Below are 16,571 nucleotides of genomic sequence, written 5' to 3' on the forward strand. Positions count from 1 at the left end.
ATCTTAACCCTGACTGTGCTCAAAGCTGTTTCCATGCAGCAAGCTTAAGCCTATAGGGAACCATGTTAATGATTTTGAAGCAAAAGGTGGCACTGTGTGCTCATTTGCATGTCATTTCCCAGAATCCTTTGCTGCAGTGGAAGTGCTGTGTGCTGGGTGATAATGGTGAAAGGCGGGGTTGCAGACCTGTCTAAGACATGCAAATGAGCATACAGTAATATTTCAATTTTTTACATATACATATATAGATTGCAGAATAACTTCCCAGTGGAACAAATTGAATTATTATAACATGTATTGAATATAATCGGACCCACAATTATTTTAACTTTGAAGATGTATTTTATTTACAACAATGTGGCACAGCTATGGGCACCAGCTGTGCCCCTAGTTATGCCAATATTTTTACTGGTCACTGGGAATCGAGTCACATATGGAACAACTACCTCTTTTTAGAGATTATTTTATGATGGCGTTTCATTGTTGATATCATTTTTATTTGGAAGGGAAGGGAGGAGCAATTGGTTCTGTTTTTAGCAGGTTTAAATTCAAATGCTGTTGGGTCTGTCTTTTATCCACACTTTTAATAAAGTGAGAATAGAATTTTTAGATGTTGAGATTTTCCAGGTGGGAGATGGCAAAATCCACTCTAAACTATTCAGAAAAGAGGTAGCCTGCAATGGCAATCTGGAAACCACGAGCAGCCACTATCCCATATGGATAGCGAATATTCCCCTTGGCCAATTCCAAAGGGTTAAGAGAAACTGCATTAGAACCAGTGATTTTGACACAGATGTGGGAATTCTGGCCAAAACGATTTGAAGATGAATGTTTCAATAAAGATCTTATTTCACGTTCATGCAAGAAAGCTGAAGCATTAGACGGGGAATTTTCAAAGTAGAAAAAGAAAAATAAGAAAAGTACCATTAAAGGGTAATATTGTAGTATCAAGACTGCACCTTTTAGTACATGTTACAACAAAGCTGCTCCATTTATTAATAGAACAATTCGTAGACACCGGGACATCCTTGTAAATGATCCGCTTCTGAAAGTCCACATTCCCAATGTTCCAAAAGTTCCCCCCCAAAAAAACAGGGGGATGTTTTAGATGCGGTCATACCTCATGTAGTACATGCCGCTTTATTGACCAATCTAATAAAGGTTGTCCTGCACAAGAACGTACACAAATTATAAAAGATTACCACCTTTGTTGTATACCTGATCGAATGCTCATGCCATGCATATGTTTCCATAAAAAGGTTCAGCTGTTACAGGGTTGCTAAGCAACGAGAGCAAGGAGAAGAGGAGAGACAGCGTGGAGGGGAGAGGAGACAGACTTGACGACAACATCTCCGGAGCTGAATCGCATTAATTTCAGCTTCGGGAACCCCCTGCTTCTGGAGTTACAAACCGTGGTATGGGGTGCCGGTATCTCCACCATGTTTAAAGTCTAGGACATTTAAACAATGCAGAGAGATACCGGCACCCCATACCGGAGCCTGAAACTCGGGAAGCAGGGGGTCCCTGAGGCTGAAATTAATGTGATTCCGTCCCGTAGACCACCTGCTTCAATACTGTGTTATCAAATAAAAGCCGCTTCATTACTAAGGCAATGAAGGGGTTACACAAGAATATCTGGTTTATTGGAGGTGAAGGGTAGTTGCCCCAGGGTGGGTGGTTAGGACTATGGGGAAGGTAGCGTGAGGAGTTAACCCCTTCATTACCTTGGCGGTAGTAACCGTTATTGTAATGAAGGGGTTAACCCCTCCTACTACATACCCGAGACGCCTAACCACCCACCCCAGGGAAGCTACCACTTCACCAACCCCCTCTACCTCCAATAAACATTAAAATACAGCAATCAATACTAGCCAATACACCCATTGATTGCCAATGTTAGCTATGCCCTCAATGGGAGCAAAACTAACCCCAATGTCAATGAATGGGCACCGTACTACCTACCCCATATACCCCCAACAACGCCCCCCCCCCAACCAAAACATTCAGTACAGTAATGGGCAAAATCCCTATAATTCAGATCTGTATAATAGTGCATTTACCCATTAAAAATAAAACATTATCCAGCCAGCATATACAGCTGAACACGTTATAGCACTGTGCTTGGGGTCCAAATAATCTGATTGCGCTATATGCGGATCACGTTAAACATTTTTTACACGAACATTGCACCCCTCAGGGGTTCCGCGGCCGCCGGAGGGGCAGTGCTGAGATAACTCTCCCAGTCCCAGCGGCACCCCCACGCAGGAGCGGGCAACTCTCTCCTCTCCCTTCTCCCTTCAGCTTCCCGTGGCCAGGGAGAGAGAGGAAAATAAGAGCCACCTCCCTTATAGAGAGTGTGTGTGTGTGTGTGTGTGTGTGTGTGTGTGTGTGTGTGTGTGTGTGTGTGTGTGTGTGTGTAACTGGAGGGGTTAAATACATGAGGCTTTTCCTGGCTCTCTGACAGCACAGTGGGTGATAGGATCAGACTGACATAAATCCCCCCTGAACAGAAAGCGACGCGTCACCATGGTGAACGACGTCAAAAGATGCCGCTGGGCCACGTGACGGGGTCATGTGACCCCGTGAAGTCATTTGACACTGGAGGGGGGGGGGGGGGGGGTTGGGCACAGGCAGCAAGCTTCCTGCCACCTGGCACATGACATGTCCTGGTCACCCCAGCAAGGCACAGCAGAGGCGAGAAAACGGCATGGTAGGAGATCGGCATTTTATTGGGAGCCACGCTCACATCGCGTTATAAGTGGATTCACGTTGTAACGGATCACGCTAAAACGGGGTTGAGCTGTAGTAAGTGAATGTTGTACTTACCCCTGCTAGGATGAAGGCCGTCCTCGTGCTCCTCGTCTTAAGTGGTCACCAACCTAAAATAAGAAAACTAGCTATTGGCCTGTAACCCGTTTATCACCTTAGTGGTTATTAACCACTATGGTAATTAAGGGGTTAACCCTCCCCCTCCTGCTACCCACCTGGGAGGGCTAACCCTATACCCCCACCTCCTCTACACATTGATTGTCACTGTGGTAAACCATGCCCACAATATGGGTATGGATTGCTACATGAATGGGCAACCTTAAAATTAAAAACAACCACAAAATAAAATACATTACAATTCAATCAAAACAAACATTTGCCAAAAAATGCATTGATTGTCTTATCTATACCCTCAAAGGGGCATGAATAAACACATTACCAGTCAATGGGCACCCCCCCAAAATACACAATTAAATAAAATGCAATCAATGTGTTTCTTACCATGGCCGGAATGAAGATTCATACTCATCCAACAGTAGCACCAACTCTTGCCCCAGGACAAAATGGGAGTGTGTTGCTGGGACCCCAACCTCATTGAGTTACTGGCTTATTTATGCCTGTAAGATTTCTCCGGATTTTGGACTTTCTTCACCTTGACGTCCTCTATCCTTCACGGTGATCGCAAGCTGCGGATGCTTTGAACATCATCAAGGACTGCATCATCATTCTGCTGAGTATTTACACATCATGCTCTTTTTCTTGCATCGGGAGCTCCATGGGACACTGTTCATGCTAGTGACTACACTTAAACATGTGGCAATAGGACACACTATATGCCTATATTTTGCTCCAGCATGACGTAGAATTGTTAGTTACATACGGGACTTTGACCACATTTGCTGTAACAGCTATCTTCTGTTTCCCATACATGCCCCTCCGCGTCCTGTATCGTGGCTAGGACAGACTTGGCCCGTTTATACACTGTATCAGGTCTTTTCTGTGTAATACACCACATTTTGTTACTCTGTCACTTATTATTATCCGTGACACTACTTATTAATGACCGTCCGGTCTTGTTTACACCAGAGAATATACGTTTTCTTAGTTTTTTCCTCGTGCCCCATATTGGTGTATTTACATTCTACTTTCGCTCAGCTTTTTTTGTCCGTTGGAGGCTCTTTTAGGGATCCAATTTTTAAATCTTTTTTTTTGTATGTATGTTCAATAGATTTGTAAAATATTTTTTGGTAACCAGGGTGCACGTTTGGGATTCTTTTTTCTTGGTGTTATATATCTCCTTTCCCACCAGCAACCTTAATTTAGTGTTTATTAACAGAGCATGATTGCGGTTTCCTTGTTTGTTTGTTTGTTTGTTTGTTTTGTATATATGTATACAATAATCCCACTGGAATTTGTGAGCTGGCGAGGCGCGGCAGGACTGACGCAAGACCGGAGTGGAAGAAGAAGCTGGCGGTGGGAGAAGACGATCAGCAGTACAGCAGGAGGGGTTAGATGGTGAAAGGCGAACGGCGGAGGCAGCAGGAGAGTATTCAAAGGAATCAACAAAACGTGCTATCCGACCCCCAGCAAACAACGCTGCGCTGCCTGTGAATTTGATGCAGTCTCCTAATACATTCACTTATAATGGAGCCCTGAATTATTTTTTTGCCCGGGAGCCCGCGCATGTCTAGCTACTCCACTGCCTGTATGTGTATATCAGTCCCCAGGTAATTCTATTCCAGCCTGTAGGTCAGAGGTATATATGCTCTGAGAGGGGGTGGGATTTGTATTTCTTTGTGCAGGGCAATTCAAAATGCTGAAATAAATAGTATGTTATTATGAAGCTAGTTGCCGACCTTTACCATGATGAATACAGTGTGTGCCATTTCCTACCGGTGTTTCTGTGCCTGCTTTGCATCTTTAGTGTAGTATATTTAGTGATATTAAAGCTGCAGGAACAATCTGTGAAAGGATCAATGTGGCTCGCAATCAAGCAAACTACTACTTAAAACCCCTTTGTTCCCATTACCAGAGGACCTTACAAGGTATTTTAGTATAGACTGTTCCCGCAGCGATGATATTAATCCCCTAGATGCTTTTTCATACCATTTTTCATGACCATAATAACAGGCTACAAGCCATAACTGCCTCCTTCAGTGAAACAAACAGATGCATTACCCAAGTTCTTTTGAGTTCGTGCAGACTGGTTTATTACTGCTGCAGGAATATGGGTTGTGTTTGCCTTTCTGACATGCATTCTTATTGAAACCTTTTTTTTAGGGCACTTTTTATTATTTCCACCTTTAAGTTTTCTTTAGTATTTCTTAGTGTATGTATATATTAAATATGCAACCTCTATCACATGTAGGGGCTATAACCAGGGTTGCCACCTTCTACTGAAGGCGAACCCGGAGATGAATGTAAAACCAATTCTCTCTCCCCGGCGGTGTGGTGCAGCGGCATCCTCCTGCATGTCCCCCTACAACTCCCGCGAACATGGCTATGCGGCGTCAAATGTCGCCGCGTTGCCATGACAACGGATGCTACGTGCCATCACATTTTGCCAAGTTGTCTTGGCAACGTGGTGACACGTCACATAGCGGCCAATTACCATGGCAACGGGCGTCACGTGACGCTGTGACATCATGTAGCTTCATGTAGTCGTGGCAACGCTTTATCATTTCACGCCACGCAGCCATGTTCATGGGGGCTGCAAGAGGATGCCGGGAGACGCCCCCGCCGCCACCCAGAGATTAACACGCTAAACTTGTAGCCCGGAGATACGTGGCCAAACCCCATAGTCTCTGGGTTAAGCCCGGAGTGGTGGCAACCCTGGTTATAACAGGCCCGTTTTCTTTATCTGTGATGCAGAGTGCTCTTTTACCTCTTTCACATTCATTGTTCACATCCAGCAAAGATGCTTCACTTATGCACAGGAGACAAAAACAGCATTGCATTTTCTTTATAAATGTACTTTCACCTAACATAAATAGCACCAGATATAAGCACAATGAACCCATTTGACCTTTTTTCCCCCTAGAACTCCTGCTTTACTTACAGCGTCAACCCTATTTGCAGCTGACACTTTTCTATTGCACTCGCTGTGGTAATTCACGTTATTGATGGTACTCTGTTTTCTATGGGGCATCTCCAGGCAAAATAATGTAAGTTTGATAGTGTGCATAATGTCTGCCATCCAGGTTAGATGTTGTTTTAAAGTGGAGAAAAAAATGAGATGTGCTTTTCATCACCCACTGCTGCTTTAAATAATAAATTCCATAATTCGATTCAGGGGGGCCTAGGAGCTAAACCATGCTACTTTTAACTTAAGCAATGTCAACTAACGTTGAAGTTATCTTGGTAATAGGGGATCCCTTGAGCTAAAAATAGCACGGTTGTGCTCCGGGGGTCCCCCTTGTTCCAAGGGAATATTAGAATTTTTAAATGCATTGTCTATCCAAACATGCAGGGCCGTCTGCTCACTTGGATGGCCAATGTGATCAGTTTGCACAGGTTCCTCCTACAAAAGAGCTTGTGTAACCCATGTTCGCCCCCCCCCCCCCCCCCGGTCGCAGATTGGACCCCTAGGGTGTAGTGAGGACTGGCTACATGTATGTTGGTGGTGCATACCTGCTGGTAACAGGAGGGCCTGAGTCTCCCGCGGTGGTATGGTGGGATAACAGGGACAGGCTTCTGGGGTATATGCCTCCATCTTCTTTAGCAACGGTGGTACAGCGCCTCCATCTCTGGCGAGCCTTAAGGAATAAGGTGAAACCCTCCCAGAGAAGCCCTGGTCCCAGGGCGAGAGATTTCAATCTTACACACACAAGTCTTTGTAAAATAGCAGCAATGTCTGTTTATTCTGTACAGCAGATCAGCTGCAGTTCATATGCAGTGTACAGGGTCTTGTCCTCTTCTCCTTCTCCTCCAGGCTGTACCCCTGCAGGATGGGCTGTATGGGGCTTCAATACCCCCGACACCCACCCCAAGGGTATACCCTCTGGGTGAGGCAAGATCCCCCCTCTCACCCCCTGAGCAGGGTGAGGGGCATTGGTCCACAGCACTATAGTGCTATCCGCTCTACTCAGACTGGGGCCTGAGTTTCTCCTCCTAGCACAGGTATCACTCTAATCATGACCTTGCAGGTCAGACACTCCAGCACTGTCTGCTCCCAGGACAGAACTGCTTGTCACTTACAGGAACAGGCAGGACTAAGTTTTGTCAGCCCCACCCCTCATGATGTCAGCAGGCCCTCCCCTCTGCCTCATGCCTGCACACAGTCAGGGGCCTACCTCCACCAATCACGGCAGGGCTTGAAGCGGGGGAAACCCATGATAACTACTGGCGGCCTGCCCTTAGCAGGACTTACACCAGCAGGAGAAAGATATATAGCCCCCATTTCTTACCGGGGCTACACTTGTCTGATGGAAAAGGCAGTTTGATCCACCTAATTGCCCTCCTTGTTTAACCTCAATTGACAAAATTGCATGAGATCTAATTCATCCCTTATTAGGCTATGGATACCACCCCTTTGGCAACACAAGTTGCAAACTCCAGTGGCACTAGAAAGGTTAAGACTCTAGGTTGGGACATGAAATGAGCACGATCTATATGTGATTTGTGATCTTCCAATTGTTATTTTTTTCTAATTCTTCACCATTCCACATTATGCAGTTTGTACAGCAAATCCTCTCTTGTGGAAGTACACTGTCAGCAGCTCGATACAGATTTGTATATTTAAATGTACATTTTTCTTAGAGAAGCCATAGACTTGTAATTTCCTTGCGATCTGATCATTGCTATCCAAAAATATTACTTTAACCCAGATTTTGTAGTGAATTGACGTATGAGAGATAACCATCTTATCAAAATATCATCTGTAACATAACAAATATGAGGATATTGGATATCTACTGTGGAGATAATAGTTTAAAGATCTGAATAGAAACTTTCAGGCTGCAGCGATTGGCTGACAGTTGTATGCTTTTAGCCAATGGATCATCAAAAATACATTAGTATTATCTTTGAAATTGTTCCATATAAGCAAACACGAAAAGAAGTATTCCAAATATTAAATATGTATAGTCTGATGCTCCATGTATCATTGAATTGTATGTGTAAAAAGGAGGCTGCCCTGTTGTCAGATTTGCACGGACGTGAGTGCTGTCAGGTTCGGTCAAGGATTGCAGAGTGTGCACGTGGCATCAGGAGCAGAGAGCGGCAGTTCCAGACATGGACGAGATTTCAAGTGCCGTCGGAGGAAATCCTCAATGGTTACAAAGCACAGCGGAACCGAAGCACCCTTTTCGAAGTACTGGCCTGCAGCAGTTCGTACACAGCGAGCTGGCACCATCACAATCCAACATACCCAGGATTGCGTGGCTAATACACCACTGACACTGATTTACACCAGTGCAACGTTATTGGGGATTGTGTTGTATTTGTATACTATGTGTAGTGATCCTCCTATGAAGTCACAGGGGGTATCTAAATGATTAGTGTATAAGTAAACTTGTATCACCATTATACCGTGTCTGTATTCTTCTCGCTGTCTGACTGCTGGCCATGTGTGGCACAGTAAGTTAATAATAGGGTCTCAGGCCCCACCCTCAGCAATAGTCATAAGTCTGAGAGCTACAAAGAAGAGGGGTTACGTGTGTGTGTGTGTGTGTGTGTGTGTGTGTGTGTGTGTGTGTGTGTGTCGCTAAAAAAGAAATTCCAGTACAATAGTTTGTTTTGGAATATTAATCTCCCTGCCTCCACATTTAGCTCAATGCTTTCAAGAACAGAGAAACACCGTCCTTCAACTTGCTAAAATGTTTGGTCAGGGTCCATTTACTTAAGTTTTGACAAACACAGGTGTAAATAAGCCTCACGTCTCTAACCTAGTTTATGTATTCATGCCGGAGGCTTCCATTAAAAAAAGTATCCAAAAAAAAAAAAGCCATGATCCGTTGCACAGATTGGAATACTTTGGAGTGTATTGATTAAATTCAACAAAGTCTTCCGCCTGTAAAATTGGTGCAACAAAACAATACCAAATGTATCTTTTTGATAGGTCTGATGCAGTGTTTTTCTAAACAGTGCTATTCCATGGGATAGCTTTCTAGGCTTTAAGACGCCTGTTGGGCCATTCAAGTGAAGGTGTTTTATGGAAATAACACAGCTTGGTAAATCAAGCCCATATTGTTACAGTGCATACTAATTCCAAATCCCACTCCATTTGCCCTGCACACGTTTGTCTGGATCAGTGAGTTACTGTGATTATATCTGTATGTTTGGCGTACTTGTAACTCTACCCTTCCCTAGCCACTTCAATTTTTGGAGAATCATTTTAATACACAAATATTTTGCACAGCAAGTTGGGTTCAGCTTTATATAATTTCAGTAAACATGGTATTTGGGACCAAGACTAAATTTTGAAAGCTTCCAGCGATTGAGCTCCAGATTAGAACCACGCTAACACCACCCTAACCCCTGTCACTAGTTTTAAATACCTGGGCTTATGTTTGACTCCCACTTAACATTCGGAATGCACATTGATACCCTGACAACCAAGACCTACGCCAAACTAGGGGTACTTTACAGGAACAAATCCTCCCTAAGTCTCCCGGTCAGAAAGCGTATCGCACAGCAGATGCTAATGCCAATTATTGACTATGGAGACATAGTATATGGCACAGCACCTAAAGCCCACCTTAGCAAACTTGACACCCTCTACAATTCAATTTGTCGTTTTGTTCTCCAATGCAACTACAACACACATCACTGCGAAATGCTCAAAGAACTAGATTGGTCATCACTAGAGTCTAGGCGCAAAGTTCACCTTTCCTGTCTTGCCTTCAAATTCTTTATGGGCAAGCTACCCAGCTACCTGAACAAGCTCCTCACCCCTACCACATGCAGCACCTATCACCTGAGATCAGACTCCAAAAGACTGTTCATGGTCCCAAGGCTCAACAAAGTATCCGGCCGTTCCTCCTTCTCCTACCGAGCACCCCATAACTGGAACAACCTACCAGAGACTCTCGCATCCACCACCAGTTTAAGTTCTTTCAAATCTAAGGCTGTCTCACATTTTAATCTAGCCTGTAACTGTTTAATTCGCCCACAATATATATTTTCTTTAACTGTGCACGCAATGTCTTGTATATAATGTATACCCTGCTCATTTATGTAACTGTATTTGTAACCATGTATTATTTGTCCTAACTCTGTGCCCAGGGCATACTTGAAAACGAGAGGTAACTCTCAATGTATTACTTCCTGGTAAAATATTTTATAAATAAATAAATAATAAATGATGTTCAATAAATTGGTGTATGTTCTTAGCACAGTGTGTCGTGATTTTTTATTTTTTATTGTTTTGTTTGCATTTTTTCATTTAAAAAAAATGGATGTTATCCTTTATTTGATTAGTAAACACAGAATATTTGTTTTTTTTTCATTGCATCTGAACAGCTGCATTAGCAACCTCTCGGGGGATGTGGGCCTTAAAACTGAAGGTATTCCCACGATGGGATAGAATAACATCCTACTTGGAATTTTATCATATTAGCTGCAAATTATTTGGAAGGCAATTATTTTTTGGAGATTGTAGGAACTAAGTGGTACCATCTAGGCAGCCTAGGTACACTCTTCTGGCGGTGTTGATCCTAAGAGTGAGCCAAGCAGTAGAATATAATACACCCACATTATGCATTCCATTAAAAGAAAGGTAACCTTCAACCAAAATGTCCTTGTAGTGCGACTACAAAAACAGCCAAGTTGTCTGTAAACACATGAAACTATAGTACAGCATTCTGTATTTGTTTGCATTTGCCATCCATGTAATTGACCCATATCGGATAATAAACATTGGGAAATACGAATGCAGAGGAAGATTTTAAAGCATAAAATACCGGATGCCATTTTATTAAGGAATGCTGTGATTGCAGCTATACTAGCAGCAGCTTTTATTGTAATGATAACGCTTCATTCTGAATGAGATGTACTGTCACGGCCCCTTTTATACTCCAATATCTCTGATTTTGATTGGGTATTTTTTCCGAATGCCACGCACTTCACCGCGTTCATGCCGCATTCATGCCGAGACAGCGCTAATACAATGCACTAGGATAAAGGCGGCCGCGGCTTAAAATACCGGAACATACCGCATCAAGTACTGCATCTGCCCGCGGTTTTCAGAGTTGCGCAGATACGGCCGCACGAGGATAAAGGCGGCCGCCACTGTATACATGCATACCCGGGTTTAAGGACACTCACTTTAAGTACACTCGCGAGTAAGGACCAATAGGCAAACGGCAGCTCGCGCATGCACCTATCAGCACGTCCTGAACAGCAATACCAGCTCCCTACCTGTACCGAAGCTGTGCGCAAGCGGGGAGAGTATAGAGCCTGTTACACATGCGTTATTTACATCAGTTATGCACGTATATAACGATTGCAGTACAGTACGTGCAGCGATAAGTGGAAAAAAGGTAGTGCTTCACTTTAAGTACATTTTCGCTTTACATACATGCACCGGTCCCATTGCGTACGTTAATGCGGGGTATGCCTGTATTGTGGAAGAAACTAAGTCTACACTGACTTTAGGAAAACAGTTTGTTCGGAGACTTTTTATTATTGCTTCAGCTGTAGCAAGAGTGACATTACATCTGATAAGACATTTAGTCTGATTTAATATATGCACTGAGGTCTTAGTCCTAACCAGTCTATTTTATACGTTAAGCAAATAGGCATGAATGCATAATTTCACAATGTCATGATGTCTTACAACTTTGAGTGTTTTACTTGCTATTTTAGCATCTACATCGTTATTTGTTATACAAATTGGTCTATTTTAGCAGTCTATGCAAAAAAGAAAAAATATGATACATGACAGACTCATCTCCCCCTCTTCCCCTAACCCCCACCCCTAAGGCCGACAGCTTGCATATCTCCTGTTCAACCCTACAAGAGGGAGTTCATAGATAAGGAAGCTAGGCGACCGGGGAGGGATCGTTGGCGAGAACAAAGAAACCGCAGTCTATGCAATTTATGATGTGAAGCAAAGTTAAGAGAACTTAGAAAAACATTCCTTTAATCACATACACGGTTTCACTTCTACCCACAATGCACCGTTATACAAAGCAAGGGTTTAAAGTTATAGTTATGGAAAAACAAGAGTCTTTTGGTTATACAGAACAAGAGTCTGAAGATAAACACATTGTGGAATATATGTATCAACCTAGATTTATAGAGAATATTGGTGCATATGTTTTCTAAGCCATTGCAGCCCCTTAAGGTAGTGAAACCAAAATCAGCTTACTTGTTTTTGCTATGACACACTTAGTGGTAATTTTGTAATCTTTTTATAGAATTGTTAAAGCCATCTAACTCAGCCAAGAGGAGGAAGATCTGGAACATCTGTGATTTAATTTCCCCGTATTTCATAATGGATGATACCATTTTATGAGATAATGATGTCTTGTTGACCGGAACACCTCTAGCAAAGCGAGACTTTGGGAGACATCTTGTGAAGACACGTTGGATTTTAGTATTACACACATTGGACATATGTTTGTGAACTGTAGGACAATTAGAAGACTTTCTTGGATATTATTTATTCAAAGGTGGCTGCTTGCCCTATTGCCTTTCCCATTGCATCATATCAGGTCTAGGTTTTGGTGATAAAGCATACTTTTTCATCCGGGTTTTTTAACATTTGAAGTGATGAATATTCCTAAAATGTATACTTTGCTTTGATCCTAGGTATCTGTTTCGCAGCGGCAACCCTGAGCATCCAGGAGACTTGTTACTGAATACATCAATAGAGATCTTGCCTTTCAAGGTATGTTGACATCTTTCGTTTCCTGATTACATTGTGTTATTGTACTGGTTTATTTGGTGATATCAAATGTAACTACCTGATCTTGTCTTAAAATACCACAACAACATTTCTTAATTGTGCTACATTGAAAACGTATGATTTAAAGAAGAAACCGCCTCGGAGCTCACCGCTTAGATCCCTTGTACGCTGCGGAGCACTTATCGGGCTCCTTTTTTCTATCTTCCCCTCTGCCATAGAAAAGCATGGTAGAGGGGCTGGCGACTAATCAGAGCTGTGATTCAGCTCACGGACCAATAATGAAGCGAGGGCTCGCCTCCCTGGGCTGGTGGCGGGTTCCCAAAGTTAAAGGGCTTTGTGGCGGCAAGTTCAAATGGACCAATGAGAGCAGTGCCTAGCAGAGGGACTGCAACGGCTTCCCCCGGCCGACAGGATATCTCCCGCTGGGCTGGCACCGCTCTGGCTGAGGAGGCAGCAAATGGCTCTGGTCTTCGGCGGGTGCCCTCCGGCCCGATCTCTGCCTCTGGCCACCATCTCCTTTGTCCCTGCACCACTTCTCCAGATCCAGCGGCAGCCAATTTCTCTAGACATGCGGCTTTGACGTCACAGACTCCCTAGAGCTTTTGCTAGTTGACCCACTAGAAGACTGCTATTATGCCCAATAGTATGAATGTGAAAAGCACAGAATCTGTGCTGAATATGGCGTATAATAACCCAATGACATTATCTAGCAATGAATTGGCTTTTTTTAGTGTGTGTTTTTGTTTTTTTACTCTGTTAGCACAAATTATTCCAAATTTTAGTAATAATTGCCCTGTGTCTGAACTGGCCAAAGTCCATTGGAACCTCTTTGGAGAATATTAGGAGAGGTTTATGGGAACCTCTCAGAATAATTACATTTAGGTCAGATGATTTTATTCACGTGTTGGAAGTATACCCTTCTGTTAGACCTGTACTGGGGACAGCTGGCTGCTGCACATATATAAACGTCAATGCAATGTAGGCCAGGGCCATCCGATGGAGGAGGAGTGGCATAAGGTTCTCACAGCTCAAATACGGTGCGATTAAACTCTATTTGATATTCATTTTATTCCGACCAAAATAAGCAAAAAACCCTCTTGGGAATTAACAAATATCAAAGTGTTCATTATATTGAATTAAGCTTAATGCAGCATGATAAATAGAATGTATCAATCTGAAATAATTGTAGTTGATGGTATGTGTTTATGCATTAAATTAGGACATAAAATCTAGTTAAAATGATGTGCATTGGTAACTAATACTTTTCATGTTTTACTTATCAATAAGTGTCCATTTGTTTTTTTACTGGTTTGTGGTTAGCCTGCAATAAACGCGCCTTTTTGTTATTTTTTTTCCCCCTAGAAAGACCATTTGGAGCTAACCAGGGAAACCAAAGATAGACGCCTGTCTGATGGCTTCTTTAGAATAGGTAAGAAGAACTCAAGAAATGCTTTGATTACCTTCGTTTCATTGGAATCAAAATGAATCTTCCTTGTCTCTGTTTGGCTGTGAGCTCTAAATTATTTATATTAAGACATCTGTACTCGGCAACATATGGCTTGTTCATGTCATTTATTGAGAACTGTCCCCACAGTACAGTTCTTTGTTACCAAACAAATCCCAGGATAACAGTATTATATAATTCGACTAATATCGAATAAAAAGCAAAAAAAAAACACTTTTTGAAGACATTAAAAAAAGGTTCTAGGTCATTTATTGTACAATATATTTCTTATAAAAAAATCCTATTCATTTTTAATAAATGTAAAATGTTAATTTTGCAGAGTAAACATTTTTAATTGACATTTATTTTACAATAAATAAAGCACCACTAAAGCCCGTTTGTATTCTCCAAGCAAACCATTCCCCACTGCTCTCCTGCACACAATTAGCCACCATTCCCCACTGCTCTCCTGCACACAATTACCCATGATTCCACACTGCTCTCCTGCACACAATTACCCATGATTCCACACTGCTCTCCTGCACACAATTACCCACAATACCACACTGCTCTCCTGCACACAATTAGCCACGATTCCACACTGCTCTCTTATACACAATTACCCACCTCTTTCATCCCCTATAACAGTGACAATGGTAATCCGAATGCTATACTGCATGGGCAGTAGTGAGATGGAGGCGTTAAAAATACAAGGTGATTAACCCTTTCAACTAGACTGCCCCTTGGTAGTGAAAGTGTTAAGATAGTGTGACAAATGAGTTTACAGACTAGGCTAGGTGAAGAGAGGTAAGGGAGAGGATGGGTTAAAATAGAAGGAAGGGCGAGGAAAGGGTTAAGTGGCTGAGCTCCCCCTCCTCCCTCCCCAGGACCCAGATTCACAAAGCTTCGGTTAGCCTATTTATTGTGACGTTAGCCTGAGTTAACACCCGATAATCATAAAACAGTAATTATTCATTAAAGCAAATAATGTGATATTAACCGTGTTTTACATTTTTATGTACAAGGCATGGTGTTATTTCTAGGATTTTGAATCGAGATGCTTCGTTTACATCTCATTATCGCTAACATCCTTTATAGTTTTGTGTGAAGTCACTGTGTGTTCAGCCAGTGCCTGTGCACCAGAATCCCTCTTCCCTTAACTTTATTGGCTCTGATAAGGGCAGGATGGGGTAAGGGTAAAGAAACCACTTGGTTGACACTTCCGACATTTAGAGGTCCCTCAGAAATTCAACTGGCCAACTCTGTGGGATTACACCTTTAACCCAGAATCCAAGAGAGCGTATCTCTCATCAGGAGCAAAATGGCCTCTCTCATCTCACTTATATGGAGTGAGTCTCCCTGTTTCGAAAGCAACCTTACTTCTTCCCGGGTCACTGTCACTGTAGATTTCAGCAAGGGACATGTGGAGTTGCATGGTGATATTTTGTTAATACGGTTTTAACGCCTATGCATTCCCAGAACAGGTACCCACCAGGATACAGAGACTCTCAGTAGGGGCCATTTTTATTTTTGGAAATCAATCTTGTTTGGCATATAAGTGTTAGAACATGGAGGGGCAGAATTTGGAAAAATGATTAGGTCGCAGCTGCCAGAATTTATGCTAACTTGTGACTCCTCTAATTCCATGACTTTCTTTAGCATTTTGCGTGTTATGATAGCGTGATCGTTCAATATATCACATTGAGGTTTCATCACCTATTCGTAAGCACTGTTAATCACAGATGTGTGTTTGTTAATATGGGTGTTTGCAGATATTGTAATAATAAAAATGTCCAGTTTTACCATTAATGTATGAGGAGGGCACTGTCTACGTTGCTAAGGATGCTTAAAGCTGTTCTGTTTCTGGCTAGATTTACCACAGAATATGGCCAATTCTTAAGCTTTCTAACTGGTTACTGTGTGTATTTTTGCACTGAAAGGTACATTTGAAGATGGAATAGCAGAGGGAACTGTAAACTCCAGTCTAAACCCCGTTTCAGCATTTCGGCTTTCAGTTTTACAGAATTCACCTGTTTGGGTGATTGTTAATGAGGTTGGTAGAGATTTCATATTATTAGAAATCTTCGGTTTGTTTGAACTGCATCTTTCACCATCCTTCTCTTCTTTTTACCATTTTATAGATCCATATAAAAAAGATTCCAAACTGACCGGCTACTACTGTATCTATAACTCATCAAAAGTCAAGATCCACGGACTGTCACAAGAATGGCCACAATTCTACTGAATGGTCATCACTGCCTGTTAAGATCTCTGTGCATGCACCTTAATTTCAATTCTGTTTTGCATTTCTTTTAACTCTACCTCTGTGAAATCTACTGTATCTAAGAAGATTGTAAGTACTCCTGCATTCTGCCCATGTAAGAATGTAATCAACAATTCCCCCGAGATGAATAACCTGCATTTTAGGCAGAAACATTTCATAATCAATCTTACTTTTAGGATAATATGAAAGATGTACATATACATTCCATAAAGACAGACAACTCT

The 16,571-nt window shown here is 42.4% G+C and overlaps 1 protein-coding gene across 3 annotated transcripts in view; it reads left to right on the forward strand.

Moving 5' to 3' along the window:
* The window catches only part of MGAT4A (alpha-1,3-mannosyl-glycoprotein 4-beta-N-acetylglucosaminyltransferase A), a 119,547-nt gene that overhangs the window by 102,598 nt on the left and 378 nt on the right, over window positions 1-16,571 (forward strand). For 2 of the 3 annotated variants that reach the window (XM_075590511.1, XM_075590512.1), the window contains exons 13-16: window positions 12,523-12,601; window positions 13,982-14,048; window positions 16,004-16,116; window positions 16,205-16,571. The exon at window positions 16,205-16,571 is cut by the window's right edge and continues 378 nt beyond it. In XM_075590511.1, coding sequence (XP_075446626.1) covers window positions 12,523-12,601; window positions 13,982-14,048; window positions 16,004-16,116; window positions 16,205-16,231 — 286 coding nt within the window. In that variant the 3' untranslated portion in view covers window positions 16,232-16,571. Of the gene's footprint in view, window positions 1-12,128; window positions 12,602-13,981; window positions 14,049-16,003; window positions 16,117-16,204 lie in introns of those variants that run through there. The other variant, XM_075590513.1, reaches the window with a different exon arrangement.

This window comes from Ascaphus truei, chromosome 3 (assembly GCF_040206685.1).
Source record: "Ascaphus truei isolate aAscTru1 chromosome 3, aAscTru1.hap1, whole genome shotgun sequence".
NCBI lineage: Eukaryota > Metazoa > Chordata > Amphibia > Anura > Ascaphidae > Ascaphus > Ascaphus truei.